This window comes from Parasteatoda tepidariorum, chromosome 5 (assembly GCF_043381705.1).
Source record: "Parasteatoda tepidariorum isolate YZ-2023 chromosome 5, CAS_Ptep_4.0, whole genome shotgun sequence".
NCBI lineage: Eukaryota > Metazoa > Arthropoda > Arachnida > Araneae > Theridiidae > Parasteatoda > Parasteatoda tepidariorum.
In genome coordinates this window covers 52,862,381-52,882,751 of record NC_092208.1, presented here as the reverse complement: position 1 = coordinate 52,882,751, position 20,371 = coordinate 52,862,381, and the positions used below count along the sequence as shown (strand labels likewise).

Below are 20,371 nucleotides of genomic sequence, written 5' to 3'. Positions count from 1 at the left end.
TATATATATATATTAATTAGCGGAAATATCAAATATCTAGAGAAATTCACATTAACTACTTTTATATTTTTCTTTTATATTTTTCTAACTATATAAAAAAATTTAACTATTAAAACTTAAATAAGATTATATTCCAATTTATTTAACTAGATAAACTAAGTACAAACTAATTTTAAACAGTCTAACAATACTTGTTTTAAAATTGAATTATTTATTTTGAGAACATTTATTTTGTATTGAAAAATATATGTATAATATTTATTTGAAACAATATTAATCCTTCTACAGAGAAAGATAAATGAAAAAAATTTATTAAATCATGTTATTTACACCAATTACTCGATTACCTTTTGTTGAAATTGTTGTCACACTAATTAAATGAAGGATAATGAACTATATCTTTAGAAATGTTATTCATTTACTAGATGGTTTGTATTGATTTTTGTAAATTTATTTTTGTTAGTAATTATATTTTGAGACATTTTCGTAATTATATTTTATTTTGTTAGTAATTATATATGAGGAAAGTATTTCAAGCATCACTTAGTAAACGTTTTTTTGTAAACAGTCATTCGTGTTTGAAAAACTCTTTTACTAAAAGTTATGCTTCGATGAAAGTATAAATATAAATATTAATAGATGTGTTTTTTGATGATTTCTTTTAAAGAAAAATTTTGAATCACTCCAAATTAATGATAATTACATTTAGCATAAGCATTTTTAAAGTGATTGAAAAACGTAATCCATGCAGAAAAATAACTTATTTCTTAAAAAAAATATTGTGCATATAATAATTTTATTTCTTAAAGAAATAATGTGTGTAATAATTTCATCAGAAATTAACTACAAAAATAGGTAGATAATGCATAAATAATGTAGAATTATCTATCAACCTAAGATTTCGTTACAGTTGACTCAGACTTTATTCTGACACCACGAAAAAATTCAAGATCAAACTACTTTTTACCGTAAAATTCTGATATACTGTAATTTTAAAGCAATAATCCCAGACCCACACTAATTCAATAAATATTACTGTAAAATTTACGGTATAATATTTTACTGTAACATGGATTTTCCGGAAGATTTACTCAAAGTGTGCCATACTTTGCACCATAATTTAATCAGGAATTTTTTACTGTGAAGTAGAAACTTAGAAAACAATTGCAAAAAATATTCTTCCATGTTTCTTAAAATTATTTACTTTACACATTCTTTCATACTCTCATAGTGTCTGATATTTTTCAGTGACTAATGAACCTCTTGCATTTTCTTTACGGAAGAAACAAAATACGTTAATAAGCAGTGTACAGTAAATAAGTTTTTGATTAAACTTCATAACTACTTCAATATTCACGAAAAAAATAGTGTGTTATTTTTCAGTCTAGAATTTTTGTATTCCAAATTAGCACTTGAATTTCAAATTCCAGCTGAATCAGACACCTTCTTTGTAAGGAAGGCATAATTTATATATTTTTTTCGCATTTACATTTGGGATTAGACTTAGTTATGTCTACCTAGATAAACTTTTTTCGTGTCTATAGAGTTTTTCTCGCCAGATTTGGTGTAAATTCTATATCTTTATTCCGATAACCGATAATATATTGCTTTAAACTATTAATTTTTACGATTGCATTTAATTCTAAAAGTCTTCCTTCAGGCATAATTTTTTCTCGATTTTTCTCATAAAGCTACTTTTCCTATATACTTATCTATACATATACGATTTTACTTTCGTTGCATTTTTTGTGTTTTACTGCCATTTAACTTTATTTAAGACTTTCTTTTATTTATTAAAACCACAAACAAAACAACTTTAAACATTTAACAAATCAGTTTCGATCAAAAACTTCAGTCTTTCAGGATATTGAAACTCTGTACAATAGTAAGAGAATAATTTATTCTTTTTTCCGAATTTTGTATTTCAGTTAGTCGTAAAAATAAAGGGTAAAAATAGAAGTAAATAGAAAATAAATAGTTCGTACTTGAGAAATAGTAGTAAGTATGTCTACCTAATGAAAAATGCAACACATGGCATTTTTTACATCTAAAAATTCTACAGAAATAAAAAATCGGTTTAACTCTTTTGTTGTTACAGCCCATTCCGCTGTTGTGACGCCATTGGACATCACGAAGTGTGCACATTGCATGTCAGTAAGCTGATATTAGGATTTTCTTATTTAAGTGTTACATAATATATTTTGAGATTTTGGTAAGTATTTTAGATAAAAATGCAATTGCCTTACAAAATATATTAAGCGCAATCAAAATATACTTTTTTTATAACCTACGTTGAATTTTTTGGTTTACGACTACTAATGTTCAACTACGTAACCTTGTAATTTTGAACCCAATCTAGAAGACAAGGGAACACCTGGATCAAGTATTGGGAGAAATTTCCTTCGTGAAGAACTTTTTTATGGAACTAACCCTCATTTGCGTTACATGAAGAGAGAGAACACGAGAACCTCCCACGGTTAGCTTGATGGCAAGGGGACTCTAACCCATGATCCATCTACTACTGAGGATATTTCACGTTGGCACTGTGGTCGGTGAAAGCCGGATGCGCAATTCGTATCAACCAGTCATCGCTGGGATTCGAACCCGGTTCACCTCATTGGAAGCAGAACGCTCTATCCCTGAGCCACCGCGGCTACAAATATACTTTTAGTGGTATTAATCCAATATGTCAATGGAATATTAGCTTGTAGTAATTTGAAGCAGGTTGGGTCTGTATCAAACGATATCTCACGGTGACACCAGCTTAATACAGCGCTCGTACATGCAGGTTATCACATGGTTGCCACCTAAATATGGTACTCGAGTACATAGGTCATCACGTGAATGCTAGTGAAATACGGTACTCCAACATACAAGGCATCACGTAGATGTCGGCTAAATACCGTGCTCGTACACACAAGGTATCACGTGGATGCCGGCTAAATACAGTGCTCGCGCATACAAGGTATCACGTGGATGACGGCTAAATACAGTGCTCGTACATACAAAGTATCACGTGGATGGCGGCTAAATACAGTGCTCGTACGCACAAGGTATCACGTGGATGCCGGCTAAATGCAGTGCTCGTACATACAAGGTATCACGTGGATGACGGCTAAATACAGTGCTCGTATGCACAAGGTATCACGTGGATGCCGGCTAAATACGGTGCTCGTGCTCGCAAGGCATCGCGTGAATGCTAACTAAATACAGTGCTCGTACGCACAAGGTATCCCGTGGATGCCGGCTAAATACAGTGCTCGTACATACAAGGTATCACGTAGATGACGGCGAAATACAGTGCTCGTACATACAAGGTATCACGTGGGTGACGGCTAAATACAGTGCTCGTGCGCACAAGGTATCACGTGGAAGCCGGCTAAATACAGTGCTCGTACATACAAGGTATCACGTGGATGACGGCTAAATACAGTGCTCGTACGCACAAGGTATCACGTGGATGCCGGCTAACTACCGTGCTCGTGCTCGCAAGGCATCGCGTGAATGCTAACTAAATACGGTGCTCGCACACACAAGGCATCACGTAGATGCAGGCCAGCTATATACGGCGCTCGAAGCACAAGGCATCACGTGGATTTCATCTAAATTAAGCTTTCGTTACCCAGGTCATCACATGGATGTCAACCAAATACGGAACTTGTAACGAAGATTTTAATTCCATATTTGCCTATTACTGATGTTAAGGGATTTGGAAAAAAAAAATCTTACATTTTAATTATTTTATAAATCATAAAATAATTAATTTTTAAAAAAAGTAAGCCGTTTCCGTATTTTAGTTGATATTTAATAAATGTTCCATAGTGTCTCCTTTTAAGTGTCGGATTAAATATCATTATGACTACTTGCATTAAGAATTACAACTAAATTTAAATCATCTCTCAATTTTAATAATTTAAAATCGTCTGAAAACCTAGGTAAATTATTTTAAATCCTCATTGCAATATATGAGTCAAACATCATTTTCAAATTAAATATTTACAAGAGAAAAAATTAGTTTTAATATCTAAAAATGCTTTGAAATAACTTTTTGAATTATATTTTTTCTGAACTTTCATCTTTTTCAGATAACTGTTTAAAATTAAATGAAATGTTTGAGCACACATGACTACTTTTGTTTTATTTTGTAAACCATTTCTCCTAGTTGTTAAAATATTTTCCTACATTTGAGCCTTTTTAACCATTTATTGAATTTTATTAAAACAATTATAAGCTACACTTTTATCAGTTTTTAAAATTAAAATAAAAATGTCATAAATTGTTTAACTTGTTTAAAATATTTACTTAACTCGAAATGTTAAAAAAAGGTAGTTTATGTATCGTCGCAAATTTTATTTATTGTTTAGATCAAAGCAGTTTAGTTTATTTTAATAATTTATATATGCTTATTTTATATACTTGAGTGAATAATTATTAACTATTTTAAGTGAACATTATTATTTCAAAGCAAAACAGTGCTGAATATATTAAATTTGTGAAACTATGCATATCTTTTTTGCACCATTATTTATTGAATGACATTTAAATATTAAATATTTAATAAAATTGAGAAATATATGTTTGTTTAAACATTTTTTTTATCTTGCATACATCTTAAAATATTTTAATTTATTAAATTAAATACTTTGTCAGCTGTAGCTATTAATGTTTAACTGTAGTTTCTCTTTTATTCAATTTTTTCTTCATTTTTGATATATTCTTTCATTTTTCATATATTCCACTAGAATATTTATATTAAGTAATTAAATTACATTTATAAAAGGTTTGCTCTCAAAATCATTGATATTACACTGTTAGATATTCCTCGGAAAAAATAGTTAAATGATAAAATTTTCAATTTTCATTTTACCATATTTAAACAAAACAGTCAAATAATTATAAATAAGATGGAATTCAAACTGTTAACTTTGAGAAAAACGGTCTTTCATCTGCTTTCAACTTTCACCCTAGACAACCAGAATTTCATCGCACCAACTAGGTCCACCTAATGAAGTCACTTAGTTTCTTGCAGCTGGATACATAACTGGGTACAGAGGGTTCATCTGACAATCATACGACCGGCAGAGCAGGGGTTCGAGCCCCAGCGCTGACACCACAATATTTCCTCCATTCCCTTCAGTGTCTTGCAGTTCCCAATTTGGGACCCTGGACTACTAGAATACGATACTCTCATTCACACGTAGATGTCACCACTATAAAACTGCTTATCAAGAAAAAGTCTAATATTTCTCTTACGATAGGTGAAACAAAGAGATAAACTAGTTAAACCATATTCCACTTTTCTCTTTGGATAAAAAGCTACTCAACCACAACCTAACCCCAATTCCGATCACCTAACGAAAAGTCTAGCTCTTATGTCCAGTTAAATTTCTTTTTTACGGTTGGTTTCAAAACCCTGCTAGTGGCTAAATGGCTAAAAACCCGTAAAGTTTTGCATTCATGGTTTTTCAACCATACTCGTTGTAAATAGTTTCAAACTCGAAACGTAAAAAATGTTCTTCACCGTAAACTTCACTGTTAGTTGGAGGAACAGACTACTGCCTGTTTTTTTACCGTAATTTTAAAATGAAAATTCTAACAGTGTATTTTCGATTTCAATATTCAAAACTTAAAACATTTGCCTAATGCCAAATAACTTCTCAATAGTTTCAACAAAGAACTTGAGTTCAGAAATTATTGTTAGATAACTTGACAGTTGCGATATTTCAAAACTATACTTCGTTCATACTTGCTATTAAAGTGTAACTGTAATTTTCACTTTCATTTGATTTTCTCCCTCCCTTATGTAAATGTTTTTTCATGACGCATGTTATGTCATCACTTATTCTTTTCATAACATATCTTAATGCATCACTTCTCATATAAATATGTTTAATTGTAGTTAATAATAGACTTTTATGGAATGTTTGCTCTCAAAATCATTGATATAACTTTCGATTTCAAAATGTAAATCTTAATAAATACAGTTGTTTAATACCAAATAGCATCTAAATAGTTTCAGCAAAGAATTTGACTTCAGAAACCACTATAACTGTCAGTTGAGATATTTCACATAGCATTAAGATAAATTAGCCCGAATTTGTTTCTAAGTTATATCCCTTTTGGCATAGATAAGTTAAGAGCCCCTATCTACTTAAATTATGATACACGTCAATAAACCAGCGATTATTAAGTAATTCCGGAACGGGAAATTTAATTCATACTTCAAGACGCTCTGATTGAACAATTCTTTTACGAAACTACATTTTATTCATTGGAAAACTCGTGCAATATTTTATTTAGATCTAACACATGAAATACAAATTAATACACTTTGACGTATCGTAATAAGTTGCTATTAAAGGGAGCAATCATTTAAAATATTTTTATAGAAAAATAAAGGAAGACAATATTGTTGGGTGGATTAGGGAAGCGTTTGCAGGAGATAATATATCTGGCGAAGCAAACAATTGCATAGATAAGCAAGCGCATTTTATGAAATTAAATTACATATTCGACAATTTCAACAAAATTAAGGCAAAAGCGAAGACACTGTTGCATCATATTGCATTGGCATCATATATAAACGCATTTTCAGATTAAAAATATGGGAAGGAGATAATTTTAGTCCAGTCAAGTTATCATGAATAGTTACAAAAATGAGTGTTGTTTCAATTTTTTGATATATTGTCTGTGCTGAAAAATCCAAGTTTCTCAATTCCTTTTACCACCCAATGCTCCTCCATTATGAAAAAATCACTAAATGTTTTTGGACTTTTTCCTGTTCTTTTCTAATTTCTCCTAAAGTAACGATTACTGGCACAAACACATTTTTTTTTCACTGTTATTTTTACTCAATCAAACTATCCACAATTTGAGACCAATACGAAGTTTGCATCTGTAATGTTTTCCTTTATAGAGCTCCTTGAATTTGATAATTTTTCAAATATATATTCAGAATCCTTTCTTATTGAGATTCGTACTTAAACTAATCTTAAATCCTCATTTAACAACCATGCCAAAACAGAAAAAGAGCGATTATGCTTAGAAAGTCGCTACCTCGATATGCTGAAGAAATGGTAACCTCGAACATTAATTATGAATGGTCAGAGAACTGATTAATCTTATTAATCTGACTATTAAGTATGATCAAAGCGGATTGTTATCAACTTGAAAACAACGTATCAACTTAATCAACTTGAAAAGAACGTGTATTAAACATTGAAAACTAAATTTTTTGATAGATTTCATTCAGAAAATAAGTTTAGGCAGCATAGTCAACTGTTATAGAAGATACTAATATTAGATACCAATTTGATAAATATAAAGGCCATCCTTGTGTTCCGACAAATAGTTCGATGAATAAATTTCTATAAAATACTAAATAAATTAATTCGGACAAATATGTGAGAGAAATTTTCAAGAAACCTCATGCACATAATTTTGAAAACTAGGGAAGGCATTATATTGGTGATAAAAATATAAACCAAATTATTTTTTGACTTTTACTTATCTCATAATCATGTATTTTTTCAATGCTCAAAGTATTATTTTTAAAAAAAATCAAATCTCAAAATTTTTAAATCCACTGAAAAGTACATGCAAGTTTCAGACTCCTCCCAAAAGCAAATATTTTTATATTAAAAAGCAGGGCGAAGGTGGCTTTCGTCTCGTATTCTTTGGCAAATCAAGACCCATAATGAATCAGTCGTTGCTATAATTTAATTAGAGCGAAAAATTTCTTGCTTCATCATTGTCTCCGTGGTGCAACGGTAAGCATTGTCTGGAAGATTTTTTTCCACTAATATAATTTTTTCCATAATTTCAAAAGTTTTTTTTCATAATTTAATAGCCACTGGTTCAAATCCCTCTAAAAACATTTCGTTTTCTCATTTCATTCATTCTTTTATTGCTGTTCAAAAATTCATTCATCTTTCGAGAGAAAGGCTCTTATTGAATTTTATTTTTATAATCTGTTCACATATTGCTTAAAATATAACAGATTATCTATTCGTAAATTAAAAGTTTGAAATTAAAAGTTTTATAATAATTCAGCCAATTTAAGATGATTATTCGTAAACGTAATTGTTGCAAGAAAAATAATGGATAGTTTCTTTTTTTTCTTTTTTGTAACATGGGGACATATTTTGACAAAGAAATAGCTTTTAGAATTGAATTGAAATAATAAATTTAACTTTCAATAAAGCAAAATTTTAAATATTTAGCTGATACCATTTCTATAAAATTTTTATTCATAATATTTGGAACACTTCGTGTTTTTCTTCTGTGGCAAAAACTCCTAATCTCTGAAACTCCTTGAATTATTTTTTTTATTTAAATCACTAATCCCCTTATTTTTAATTTTGCTCAATTACGTAAGAGTTGCTCATGACCCTCCTTCTCATGTATGCAAAATAAGCTAATCACAAATACTCTTTAAGTGCTTACGTAATATTTGAATTGCCTCACTGAATTGCGCGATTATAGATATCCTAATTTCAGATTAACATTTTCTAAAAAGTATGTAAAATCAAGTTTTTAAATAGAATGAAATTAAGCTTTCGTAAACTATGATTTTTTTTAAAATTTTGTAAACAAATTTCTAAAAAAAATTTAGCTTCACTATTATACAAGTCATTTAAATGGTAATACTTAATTTGAATTAATCAAAATAAAATTTTTAGTAATATTGAGGATTATTTTTACTTCAAACGTACATGATAAATTATGTTTAACTACATCTTTTCATTTTATTTTGTTTTTTTTTGATAGTGAAACAATTTATGATTGCTTAAACAATAATTTTAATTGTATAACTATGAATTGAAAAATCCCTAATTTTAAGAATTCCGAGCAGCCAATATTAACAGCAATGTAAATATAATTCATTAAGCAATCTTTCGTGAGAGCTAATAATTTTAAAGATCCCGAAACAAAACAAAAATTTAAAAAATTACAGCAATTAAAAATAAATTAATAACAATGAATAAACATTTTTCCGTTTCATTACAAAATAAATAAAGATCATGGTGAGGGGCTTTTATCTTCATAAATGCTGATAAGTAGAGGGGAAAAATTCTAAGTTTTGAGCTTTTTCAAAAGCAAGTATTCGATTGAAATCGTAAAAATGAAAATATACACGAAACCATGAGTATTTTTTACATCCCATAAAATCTTCAAAGCAAAATTTTAAATTTTTGATATTGAGAAGAAGAAACAAATAAAAAAGACCGAATGAAAACCATTTTTCTTCAAAATTCTTCTCCAATCAATAACTATTATTCCCATTGTCTTCTTCACAATACTCATCTTTCTTCTTCTAGTCTACACGTGGACATGAAGTTTTTTTTCCCAGTGTTGTCCATCTTTACTGTATAATAACTCTCAGGGAAGACCTGTTTTCCACAATTGTGAAAATTAAGCAATTCTCAAAATGTAAGAGATGGCATCCAATCGTACTTTTTTTTAAAATGTGGTCATAAACCGTTTTTCTCTCTTGGTCTTTAAAATTATAATTTATACTCCAAGTACCATATTTTATATTATCTCTCGATCTTAAAATATAATATTTTATAAATATTATATTTTATAAAATTAAATAACATGGCAAAAAATAGTAGAAAATTTTACAATTTTTACATACAATAATCAAAAGAAAAACATTGAAAAATGTATCTACATAATAAAAAGAAGAAAATAATAATTCTTTACATGGTTATCTGTTGGGAACAGTGCTTTCCTCGGGAGAAAAAAAATTTATCTTTTCGCTCCGAAAAATGACAGTTTAAATTCATTTCACTTATCATCTGCGTCAAATCAAGTAATCATTTCTTACAACTTTTACAATTGATTGTATAGAAGCAGACAATAATTGTTTCGTACAAATTTTACAATCAATTGCATTTAGTACATCGAAGCAGACAATACTCATTTCGTACAGTTTTTACAATCGATTGTATTTAGTATATCGAAACAGACAATAACCATTTCGTTCAGTTTTTGCAATCAATTGTAATAAGTATATCGAAACAGACAATAATCATCGATACAGCTTTAACTGGAATAAGCAATGATATATCTGAATACGAATGGCAACCTTTCAGCAAGCTTTGGTGCTAACCTATGTATGAGCATGTGCTTAAATTTAAGAAAAGTTTCTGAATACTGACCTCAAAGTTGTATTCTATTATACAAAACAATCCCGATTTTCTTATATAGGAGTTTAGGGCGAAATGCTTTAGAGAGGATAGAGCGCTTGCCTCCCAATAAGGGAATTCAAGTTCGAATCCTGGAGACAGCTAGATGATTCTAATACTGTTATAGGTTTGCATCGACCACAATACTGATGCAAAAACAAGTCCCTATTAGTAAGCAGATCATAAGTTTGAATCCCATTTCCGTCAGGATAAGCGTAAGAAGTTTTCGTGGTTTACCCTTCCGTGTGAAACAAATACAAATTAGCTACATCAAAAATTTCTCCACAAAAACGAGTTCATTACTTTATCCAAGAGTCTCTTTGCTTCCAAGGTAAGGTTCCAAATTACAAGACTAAAATTTTGAACAATTATAAACTCAAACCCAAAATATTCCAGCTGTTTCTTGATTGTTAAAAGCTGTCTCAATGAAATTAAATTGTCTTTGGCATCTTATGAACTACTTAGGAGTCTGTCTAATTAAACAAATAATAGAGCAATATCTTTACTTGTAAGGAGCTGAAAAATATTTTCTTTATGATATCTTTAAGAAGCGTAAATAACGCGTTTTAAATGACCATTTAACGTTTCGAGTTATAAATAAAAACATTCCTTGAATTCGACTTGGCAGATTGCAAAGACATATATATTACAGATCTAAAGTAATTTGTATTTTAAAGATCGATTAAGAATAGTATTATGTCTGATACTAAAATTAAAATTTCGTTGAACATTTATGTTAGACGTAATTACATGAATTCTGAATCTTATATTTAAAACTTTAATCCATTAACTATTATTCCACTATTACTATTATATTAACTATAATAACATTAATTATTTCCACTCTAACATTCATATGTTATAGGTTATAAAGTTTAGATACGCATTTTAGTTACTGAACGTAAGAAAATTCATACAACAAATTAAGCAAACTGCGTGTGAAACAAATGAATTAATCAGAACAATACTTTTGGAGAAAAAATTTTAAAAAGAATTTCTCTTTTGTCAAATTATATTTTACGAAAAAAAGAAATTTGCTCCCAATAAAACTCATTTTTAAGCTTCTCTTGGACAAATATTTATTTCTGAGTTAAGTTTAATTTCGAAAAACTGAAAGTATTTGCGATAGAAAAAGTCAGTGTGTTATGACAAGAATTTATCTAATTCCTTTTGTAATTGGGAGAGAGGAATAAAGGGGTTTTTTTCCTATTTTGTTTACTCACGTATATTCTTGGACAGTTTTCATAAAAAGCTGTAACCTAATAAATTAAATTTTTCATCCCTGAAATTTTTGTAAAGTCGGCTTTCTTATGTTCTGTTAAAAATAACAACAAAAAAATAGCATTTTCCTTTCGTAACAGTTATTTGTCTATTTTAGTTAGAATTTTATAATAAGTATTTTTAATTTAAAAAAAAAATTAACACAAGTAAATAAAAAATAATTTTAAAAAAACGCTAGCTCATTTTTTATTGGAAAAATCATTAAAATCTTTTATTTTGATCGCAATCTTGTTATTAGGTCTGATTCATAACCATAGCTAAAACACTTAAAATCTAATCTCACAACTAAAAACGCTGTTTTTCAAAAAGCAATAAACTGGATGCAAGTGTCTAAAACAGTTTTAAGAAAAATGTGCATTTTTTTAAATGTAAAAACATTTACGACATTGAATTTTTAGAAGTGAAATTACTGAAAACTGAAAATTAAACGAGGATACAATTATCTACGTAAAAATTACAAATGGAAAATTAAGTTTCTATAAATTCCTTGGGTAAATTATTTTATATTGTCCCAAATTTTGTGTACCTACAAGCATATTATAGAAAAATGATAACGAAATGAGCACTACTTACTTCTTCAAAGTTAATTTATAGTTCGAAATTACGGGGTATTTCGTAAAGATCATTCTCAATGTATATTTTGAGAATACTTTTGAAAAGTGATAACAAAAAGTATACACATTTAAGATCTTAAATTAATACTAAACAGAGGAAAAATCAAGCAAATGCTATCGAAATCCGGAAAATTATAGTGAATGTAATAAACATGAAAAAAGGTTTAATAGTAGGAGGAAACTTGGAGGTATTTTTAATGATCATCTTACAGTTCCTCTATGTTTCCTTCTTCAATCAGACCTGTCTTGCTGCCTATGAGAGTAAGGATTTTCCTTAAAGATCACCCTTAATATGCATTTTGAGAATCTCTCGCCCAAGACACATTATTTACGGCATTGATCCCTATCTTTTTATACATTTTAGAAATTTATTGCAACCTCAAAGCTATTATAATCGAACATACATGTCTATCAACGTATAAAACATCTAAATTTGTTTTTAAGAATCTATCCTTAAAAATATAATAATAAGCAAATGATTACTATGTGGACTTTTCAAAGTTTCATGTTTTACAGTTATGGAGCAGCAAACTGGTGTTAAATATTTTGAGATGCTGTTGTTTATGCATTTAAATAGTTTCTGATATTTTATATCATTAGTATATACCATACACTGTAAAAAATTCCGGATCAAATTACTGTGAGAAACACCAACACTTAGGGTGTTGGCACTTTTTACTGTAAAATCCACTTTTACCGAAACATGTTACGGAAAAACAAAAAAAAAAAACATGTTATACCGTTCTTTTTACTGTAACAATTACCGTAATATCACTATATTACTCTCATAAAATAAATACTAATGTAAAAATTATTGTATATTATTATACGGTAAAAGTGGAATTTATAGTCAAATAGACTTTACGGATGATGTACTCAAAGTGCCGGTTCTTCATATCGTAATTTGATCCGGAATTTTTTGCTGTGTAGACAATATTAGAAAGAATGTTACAAGTAATAAGCATAAAAAGGTAGGCATTATAAGTTTCTGTTTTTCTATCAACAATTTTCAAAACTGAAATTTTTCGATTTAACGATAACAAATTTCTGAAATGATACGAGAAGAAAATTCTCATATGTGTGATTCTTCGTAAAAGTAAAGATTGTTTTATTTTCTTAACAATTTTAAGTGCTTAATGGTGTAGACACGTTCCTAAATCTGACAGATTTCTCAGTATGTATGATTTTTCCAGAACTCTGAGATTCAAGGCATGGTTGTAACGTCTTGAAATAAAATTTTAAAAAATTGAATTTTTAATATTAGTTCGTCAAATTAACCTGTGTAAATACACTCCATAACAAAAAAATCGACGCACCAAGAAGGAATTGTCCGATTGAAACGAAAATGGGTGGATAGGAAGACAATGTACAAAATAATAAATTATTAAAATTTCAGAACAATTGAATAATTTATTGCAGAGTTACAGTAACAAGTTCAATAAAGTGTTGNAAGGAATTGTCCGATTGAAACGAAAATTGGTGGATAGGAAGACAATGTGCAAAATAATAAATTATTAAAATTTCAGTACAATTGAATAATTTATTGCAGAGTTACAGTAGCAAGTTCAATAAGGTGTTGACCCGCCTTTAGCCTGGATACAAGCTGCCACACGGCGTGGCATAGACCGATAAAGCTTCCTATGGTCTCTTGTGGTATTTCCTGCCAAATTCGATCCAATTATCGAAAGAGGTCATCAATATTCCGTGCCAGATGCAATCGCCTTTCCATCATATCCCAGGCATGCTCGATGGGAGAGAGATCTGGTGATCTGGCAGGCCAAGGAAGAGTTTGATAAGCTTGCAGACAGCTCATAGCAACACGTGCCGTATGTGGTCTGGCATTGTCCAGCTGAAAACATAGCCCAGGACGCTGCAAAAGAAACGGTAGCAAAACAGGTGTTAGGATGTCGTCGACGTACCACTGTGCAGGAAGTGTACCTCTAATGACGACCAAAGGGGTCCGGCTATCAAAGAAAATGGCATCCCAGACCATAATGCCTTGTTGAGGGCCGGTGTGGCGTGCAATAGTGAAAGCAGGATCCCCCCCCTCTGCCCTGTGCGTCTCCTAACATGTCTTCGATGATCGTCAGGACACAGTTGGAAGCGGGATTCGTCGCTAAAGACTATACGTCCCCAGTCGGTATCATTCCAGCCTGATCTGTTCAAAACATTCATGCATACGAAATTTCAAAGCAATCGGATGATTGCTTCTTGGTGCGTCAATTTTTTTGTTATAGAGTATATAAATCTAGCTTGAGCAATTAATTAGAGCCAGTCACATATTAATTTTACTATAGATAAGAAACGTTGTTAATCAGAGCAAATTTACATGGACGTAATGTCGACGTTTGAGATGAAGTGGGCTCAACACTAAAAGTACAGTACAAAAAATGTAAAAAAAATATTAAATGCAAAACATTAAGAAGCGTTCATTAAAAAAACATAATTTTCATTAAAAAAATAAAAAGTAATTTGAATATTATACCCCTTAGTTAGACTCATATCTTTGCAATTTTTATTGTATCTAATTAATCTTAAGCATTTTAAGCGTACTCGGACTAAAAAAATTCCTCTTTAACGGACTTGATTGAAATAATCTTGTTATCGGATTTAAAATCTCCGTGCTTCTAAAACTTAATCTGCCTAAAATTTCTTTTAAACTTTAAGCCAATGAGTCATCGCAAATTAATGAAACTATGAGACATGCTAGTTAATGTTGATATAAAAATAAAACGCTTTTTTAAAAACTGACAAATTATTATTAATTCAATTTAAAACTTCTAACGCGACTAAGATATTATTTGATACATTACTTTGGCATGGATTTATTTCCTTCTGCCTGAAAATTGATCCGAATTAATTTTTTTTGTTTTCTTAGAAAGCAAATTTTGAAAAAACGTGCAAATAATTATGGATAAGCATTATCAAACTTAATCAAGTCTAATTAAACTTTATATTCTCACACACAAAAGTCACAATACAGAACGATAAAGTAAAATAAATACCACAACTTGCAATCTTTAGTAGCTCCTTCTATTATGAGCCTAAACAAGAAGTATTAGTGCAACAACTTAAATGACATTGCACTTAAGTTGTAATGGCATTGCACAAACGAGCGTAAAAAACAGTATTTTAACTTTTAACTTTGTATAAGAACTTGTCTTCATTCTTCTGAAATAACTGTTAAATTTTGCGTTTGTGTAATATATATATACCAACTTTTAGACTTCACATATTTCACGCAAATAAAAATACAGCATTTAGTTTTTTGATATGTAAATTTAGCTACAGTTTATTTTTTATTGTAGTAATTAATACTACTGCAAAATTTAATTATTACACAAATATAATATTATTGTATAAATAATATTATATGATACACAAATATAATATTATTTGCATTTCTGCTTACTATTTAAGGTTGAATAATGTTTTGAATAGAGTTTCCATTATCCATCCTAACATGTTTTAATGATTTCTATTACAGTTATAAAACATTCGTCTTAATGTGGTTTATTTTTAAATAGACAAATAAATTTAAAATAAAGATTAAGAAATTTGAATAATTTTCCACAGTTTAAAATAGTACGTGAACTGTGGAAAAGGAATATGATTTAAAACAGATTTAATTTCTCATTAAATTATACAAATTATATTTTTAATGCATCAGTAACATGTTTAAAAAAAACTTAAACATTGTGTACAAAAACAGAAAAATAATTATTATCTTTACTTTAAAAATAAGAGACAGCAATTCTAATAAAGTTAACTCCCTTAGACAAATTTTTAGACACACTTAACAGCAACTTAAACTTAACTTTAACTTTTAATATAACTGGCGAGAAATTCTTTGAGAATTATTATTGTATTTAAAATTATTGTATTTTCAGTCATAATTTTCTATTTTATGTTTATTAATAAGTTCAAAAGTAAATTTTTTCTCCATCAAATTTTATTAAGTTAACAAATTCAAAGGTTATAACTGAAGTAATTAATTTTATTTTTTGTTAGACTGACGCAAAGTGAATACTTCAATATTTTTTTGCGTTCAGATAGTTGAACAGTCTTAATAGTCTAAAATTGAAATCATTTTATGATATTTTCCGAATTTTTTAGGTTTAAGCTAGAAGTCTCGTACATTGTTCAAAATTATTCCAGAGACATAATTGTATTTTAATTTATTGTATTTTAAATTACAATTTTATATTTTAAGTATGATAATAGTTAAGTTAAAAAGTTAAGCATAAAGTTATCAAATTCAATTGTTAAAAAGGATTCAACTAATTTCACTTTTTGCTTGCCTCATGCATAGCAAAGACTTCAATATTTTTCTGCATTTAGCTTGTTAGCTGAACAGTCATAACTGTCCAAAAAGTTAACGATGTAACTGACACGAAATTCTTAGATAATTATTATGTTTAAAATTTTCTATTTTATAGTTATTAATAAATTGAAGGAAAAAAATTTTGCTCTCAATTTGTATAAAGTTAACAAATTCGGTTGCTAAAAGTGATATAATTAATTCTATGTTTTGTTCGACATGCGTGTAAATACCCCGTTATGTTAATTTAACAGTCTTAACAGTCGAAAATTAAAATAATTTTAAAACATTTCAAAAAATTTTCCAGTTTTAATACCGACGGCTAACTTGTTCAAAGTTTTTCCAGAAATATTTATATTTGTAAAAACAAAATTCCTCATTATAGGAAATCTAATTTCTAACTGAATAAGCTATAGTCAATACTTTAAAATATTAAAAGAAAAACTTACTTTTGAAATTTAAGGCCACGACCAGCCAGCACGATACGACAGGAAAGAAACTTGGAAAAAACATCGAAGTTATTATCTATTCAACTCTCAGAAAAAAAAATTTCTTTCTCCTTATTACAAATTAAAATTAACTATCATTTGGTCAATGCGAAAATTATAAAATGTGCAACATCTCGTTCCAAATTCGCTCCCGGATAACGAACCATCAACGCAACGATCCGATTCCGGAACGCATGTGCCGGAATCTGCCGACTGCTTTTGAATTTCCACGTGTGTGAGATATCCAGGAAGGGGCGGATCGGTACGGAGGGGGTCGTGAGTTTTGGGATGCTGCGCACTGAATCGATCCGGGAAGAAACGAGGCAATTTTGACCGGACGTTCCGGCTCAGATGAGGAGAAATGAGAAATTGTAGGTAAATGGGAAAGAGAGTCAGGTAGGGTATCAAAAGTCAGTCAATTCAATTTCTTTCAAGTTTTATTTTTGCTGATGCTCCTTTTTTACTTCTTTTTTTATTTATTTCCTCATTTACTTAAACTTTCAAGAAGAAGGGTTACTTTATCAAATGACGACCGATTTATTTTTAGTCTCTTTTTAATAAATAAGTAGCAGTAAGAAAGTCGTATTTTTTTACTTCTGTGAAATGTACATATTTTTGGGCTTACAAATTCTAGCCTATTTTTGTTCTTTCAAACCATTTTTGCTTACGGTGCATATTATACAGATTCTTTCAATCTTGTTAATCCTACCAAATCAGCCATTACTCATAGACACTTCTCCATAGCTTGGTGATTAATATATCACATATCCTGGATTTTGCATTAAACTATAATTTTAAGCTTCGTTACATTAATGATAGGATTTCTTTAACTTCCTTATTTTTGATGTGTAAAGAAACATTAAAATATCTAATTATACTTTATTTTTTAAATATATTATGAAAAAAATTTTGAACGAAATTTTTTTTTGAACTATTCATACAAAACTATTTCAACTTAAATGTTAATAAATGTCATATTTTTCACAAATATTCTATACATTGTCCATAAATTGTTGTTATGAGACTACCTGAACAGTCCTTGTTATGAGTACTGGGTTATAGTGTTTCGTTAAAAATTAAATAATGATCATAATTAACCAATCTACGGCAAAATCATAAAAAAAAGTTTAAACTTATCACATAGAATACATCATTAACTTTTCTTTTCTCGCTGACTGTCACATATGTGTATTAGCAGGAAACGTCTACATGGCATAGCGCTTTCTCATTTATACCAGTGTTCTAAAACGTTTTGAAAGTAATAATTTTTTATACAGTATGATTTTGCATGTCCGAGGGATTTGAGAAACATGAAGAGTCTGATTGCATATTCTTAGTGTACTTCTCTTTGCAGAACATAATTCCACTAATTTCATGAGAAAAAACCCACTGAGATTTCACAAAAAAAAAAACTCTGATCCTTAAAAGGTGCTCGTGAAAGAGATTCTCGGCCTCAGAGATAATTGCGCGTTTGCAACTTTCGTCATGAATAAGTTAAATTAAGCAAAATGAAATTGATATAACGGCTATATAAAATTGTTAATAAAGTTATAAAAATGATCAAAGGGCTCATAATTATGAGCCTCAATGTAAAAAAAGACTATTAGTTAGAAATCATCGAGGAAAATAGCTAAAGCCTTTATACTATTAATAACTAATTGCATAGTAGCGTGTCTAACAAATGTTTCAAAAAGTTATTGATTATGTACCTTACAAACTATAAGTTGATGATTATGATTCTAATATACAAATAGCAAAAAAATTATAAAAACATTATAAAGTAATCGATAATTCACCCACTTTCAGGTTGCTTCCTTGTAACTACATTTTATGGTATGTAAAAAGTTCAGAGGGAACTCAATGGCATTTGTTGTGCAGTACGCATTTAGGAAACATTCCTAGCGGAAAATACTTTATTTTCTATGAGGAATTTTAAAAAACGAAGCATACAGTGCGGAAAAATGAATTTTTCTGGAGATTAAAATTATTTAATTCATTTAATTAATGAAATTTTTGTTTTGAAAATTAAATGCACAGTAAAATTACACTAATTTTTCTTCCTTATTCTTAAATTAATTAGAATAACTTAAAAAATTTTATTTTAAGTTTAATGAAAGTGAGTAGTGTAAAAGAAGGTTCTTTTTCTATTTTCCATTAAAAAATACATGAATATAATTGCATCGAAAATCATCAATGAAACAAAACCTGCGCATTTTATTTTTTAGTTTGTTTTAATTTAGAGATTTATAAAATATAAAAACCCCTTTTATTTAATTTTACCCTGAGTCAAATCGGAAGTAGAAATTTTATGCTGAATCACTATCCGCTATAAGATTTGTCCTCTTTTTCTGAATCAACATTGTTTAATGAATCATTGGATTCAAGACTGAATCTGATCATACATGCGACGTATGTTTGTGTGGAAAAAGTTATTTTTTTTATTTCTCATATTTTATAAACGTGTTTAATGTACAGCCGAACAAATTTTAAATTTATGACTATCAACGTTCAGCTCTGTATCCTTGTAATTTTGAACGTAGTCAAAAGATTAATGGATCAAGCATTGGGACACACAAGCCTTCGTGGATGACTTTTTGACAGAACTAACATGCATTTGCTTTATATCATAAAAATCTCACGGAAGTCTCCCAAATTTACCCCAACGGCAAGAGGATTATATCATTTAAGACATTCTACGCTATATTATGTTGCAAGTTAAGAAAAAATCATTATCCCTATGGAGAGAACGTGTTTGCATTTAAGTGCACACTAAATGGATGCCAAACTCCCAGCACGATTGTATGTCAACATCGTTAACTCTTGAAACGATGTTGCACAGCCTCCTTTTTGCTTGCTATCTTATTAACAACCATAAACTATTAACAAGCAATAAGAATTAATGAAAATGATGTTTGAAAATCGTGAAAAATACACGTTTTTCTATTCGTATTTAAAGAAACTGATGAAAGAATAATAAATATTGTTCTGGCAGATGATTTCCTTCTACAGCAAAACAAGAAAAAAATTCTTTATCTCGCATTTGATTTTGACCAGCATAGGACGAGCCATTTTAGTGGTCCAATCAAATTAAAAGCTACATTCGTACGTCATACATTCGTTTCGTTTCCTAGAACAAATGTTCCTCTTATTTATTGAAATATGTCACCATGTCAAGGATTCCAGTAAGACTACGGAACTATAATCGCTTTTTAATATTTTTATTATACAGGGTGATTCTAAAAAGATGAGCTAAATTTTAGGAAGTGATAGTACACACCCAAGCAAACAATTTTTATCAAAGAATGCATGGTCGAAAACAAAACGCAAAGGTGCTGGCGCATTTGGAAAGTTGTTTGATGCAAACATGAAAGCTCCATTTAGCGAGTTACTGCGCTGCGTTATTTGTCGCCAAGCTTTCGACCGCTGCAGGGAAAGTTCATGATTTGCCTGGTGTGTTTCAGAATGTTCGCCTAT

General features: G+C 29.5%; 1 protein-coding gene across 2 annotated transcripts in view; it reads right to left on the bottom strand.

Moving 5' to 3' along the window:
* LOC107449114 (uncharacterized) overlaps positions 1–17,158 on the bottom strand; it is a 188,868-nt gene extending 171,710 nt beyond the window's left edge. The window contains exon 1 of one of the 2 annotated variants that reach the window (XR_001584738.3): positions 16,859–17,134. Coding sequence is in view for 1 of the 2 variants with exons in the window: in XM_016064552.3 (XP_015920038.1) it covers positions 16,859–16,922 (64 nt within the window). In the remaining variant the exon portion in view is untranslated. Of the gene's footprint in view, positions 1–16,858 lie in introns of both variants that reach the window. The other variant, XM_016064552.3, reaches the window with a different exon arrangement.
* Between the last annotated feature and the right edge of the window lie 3,213 nt (positions 17,159–20,371).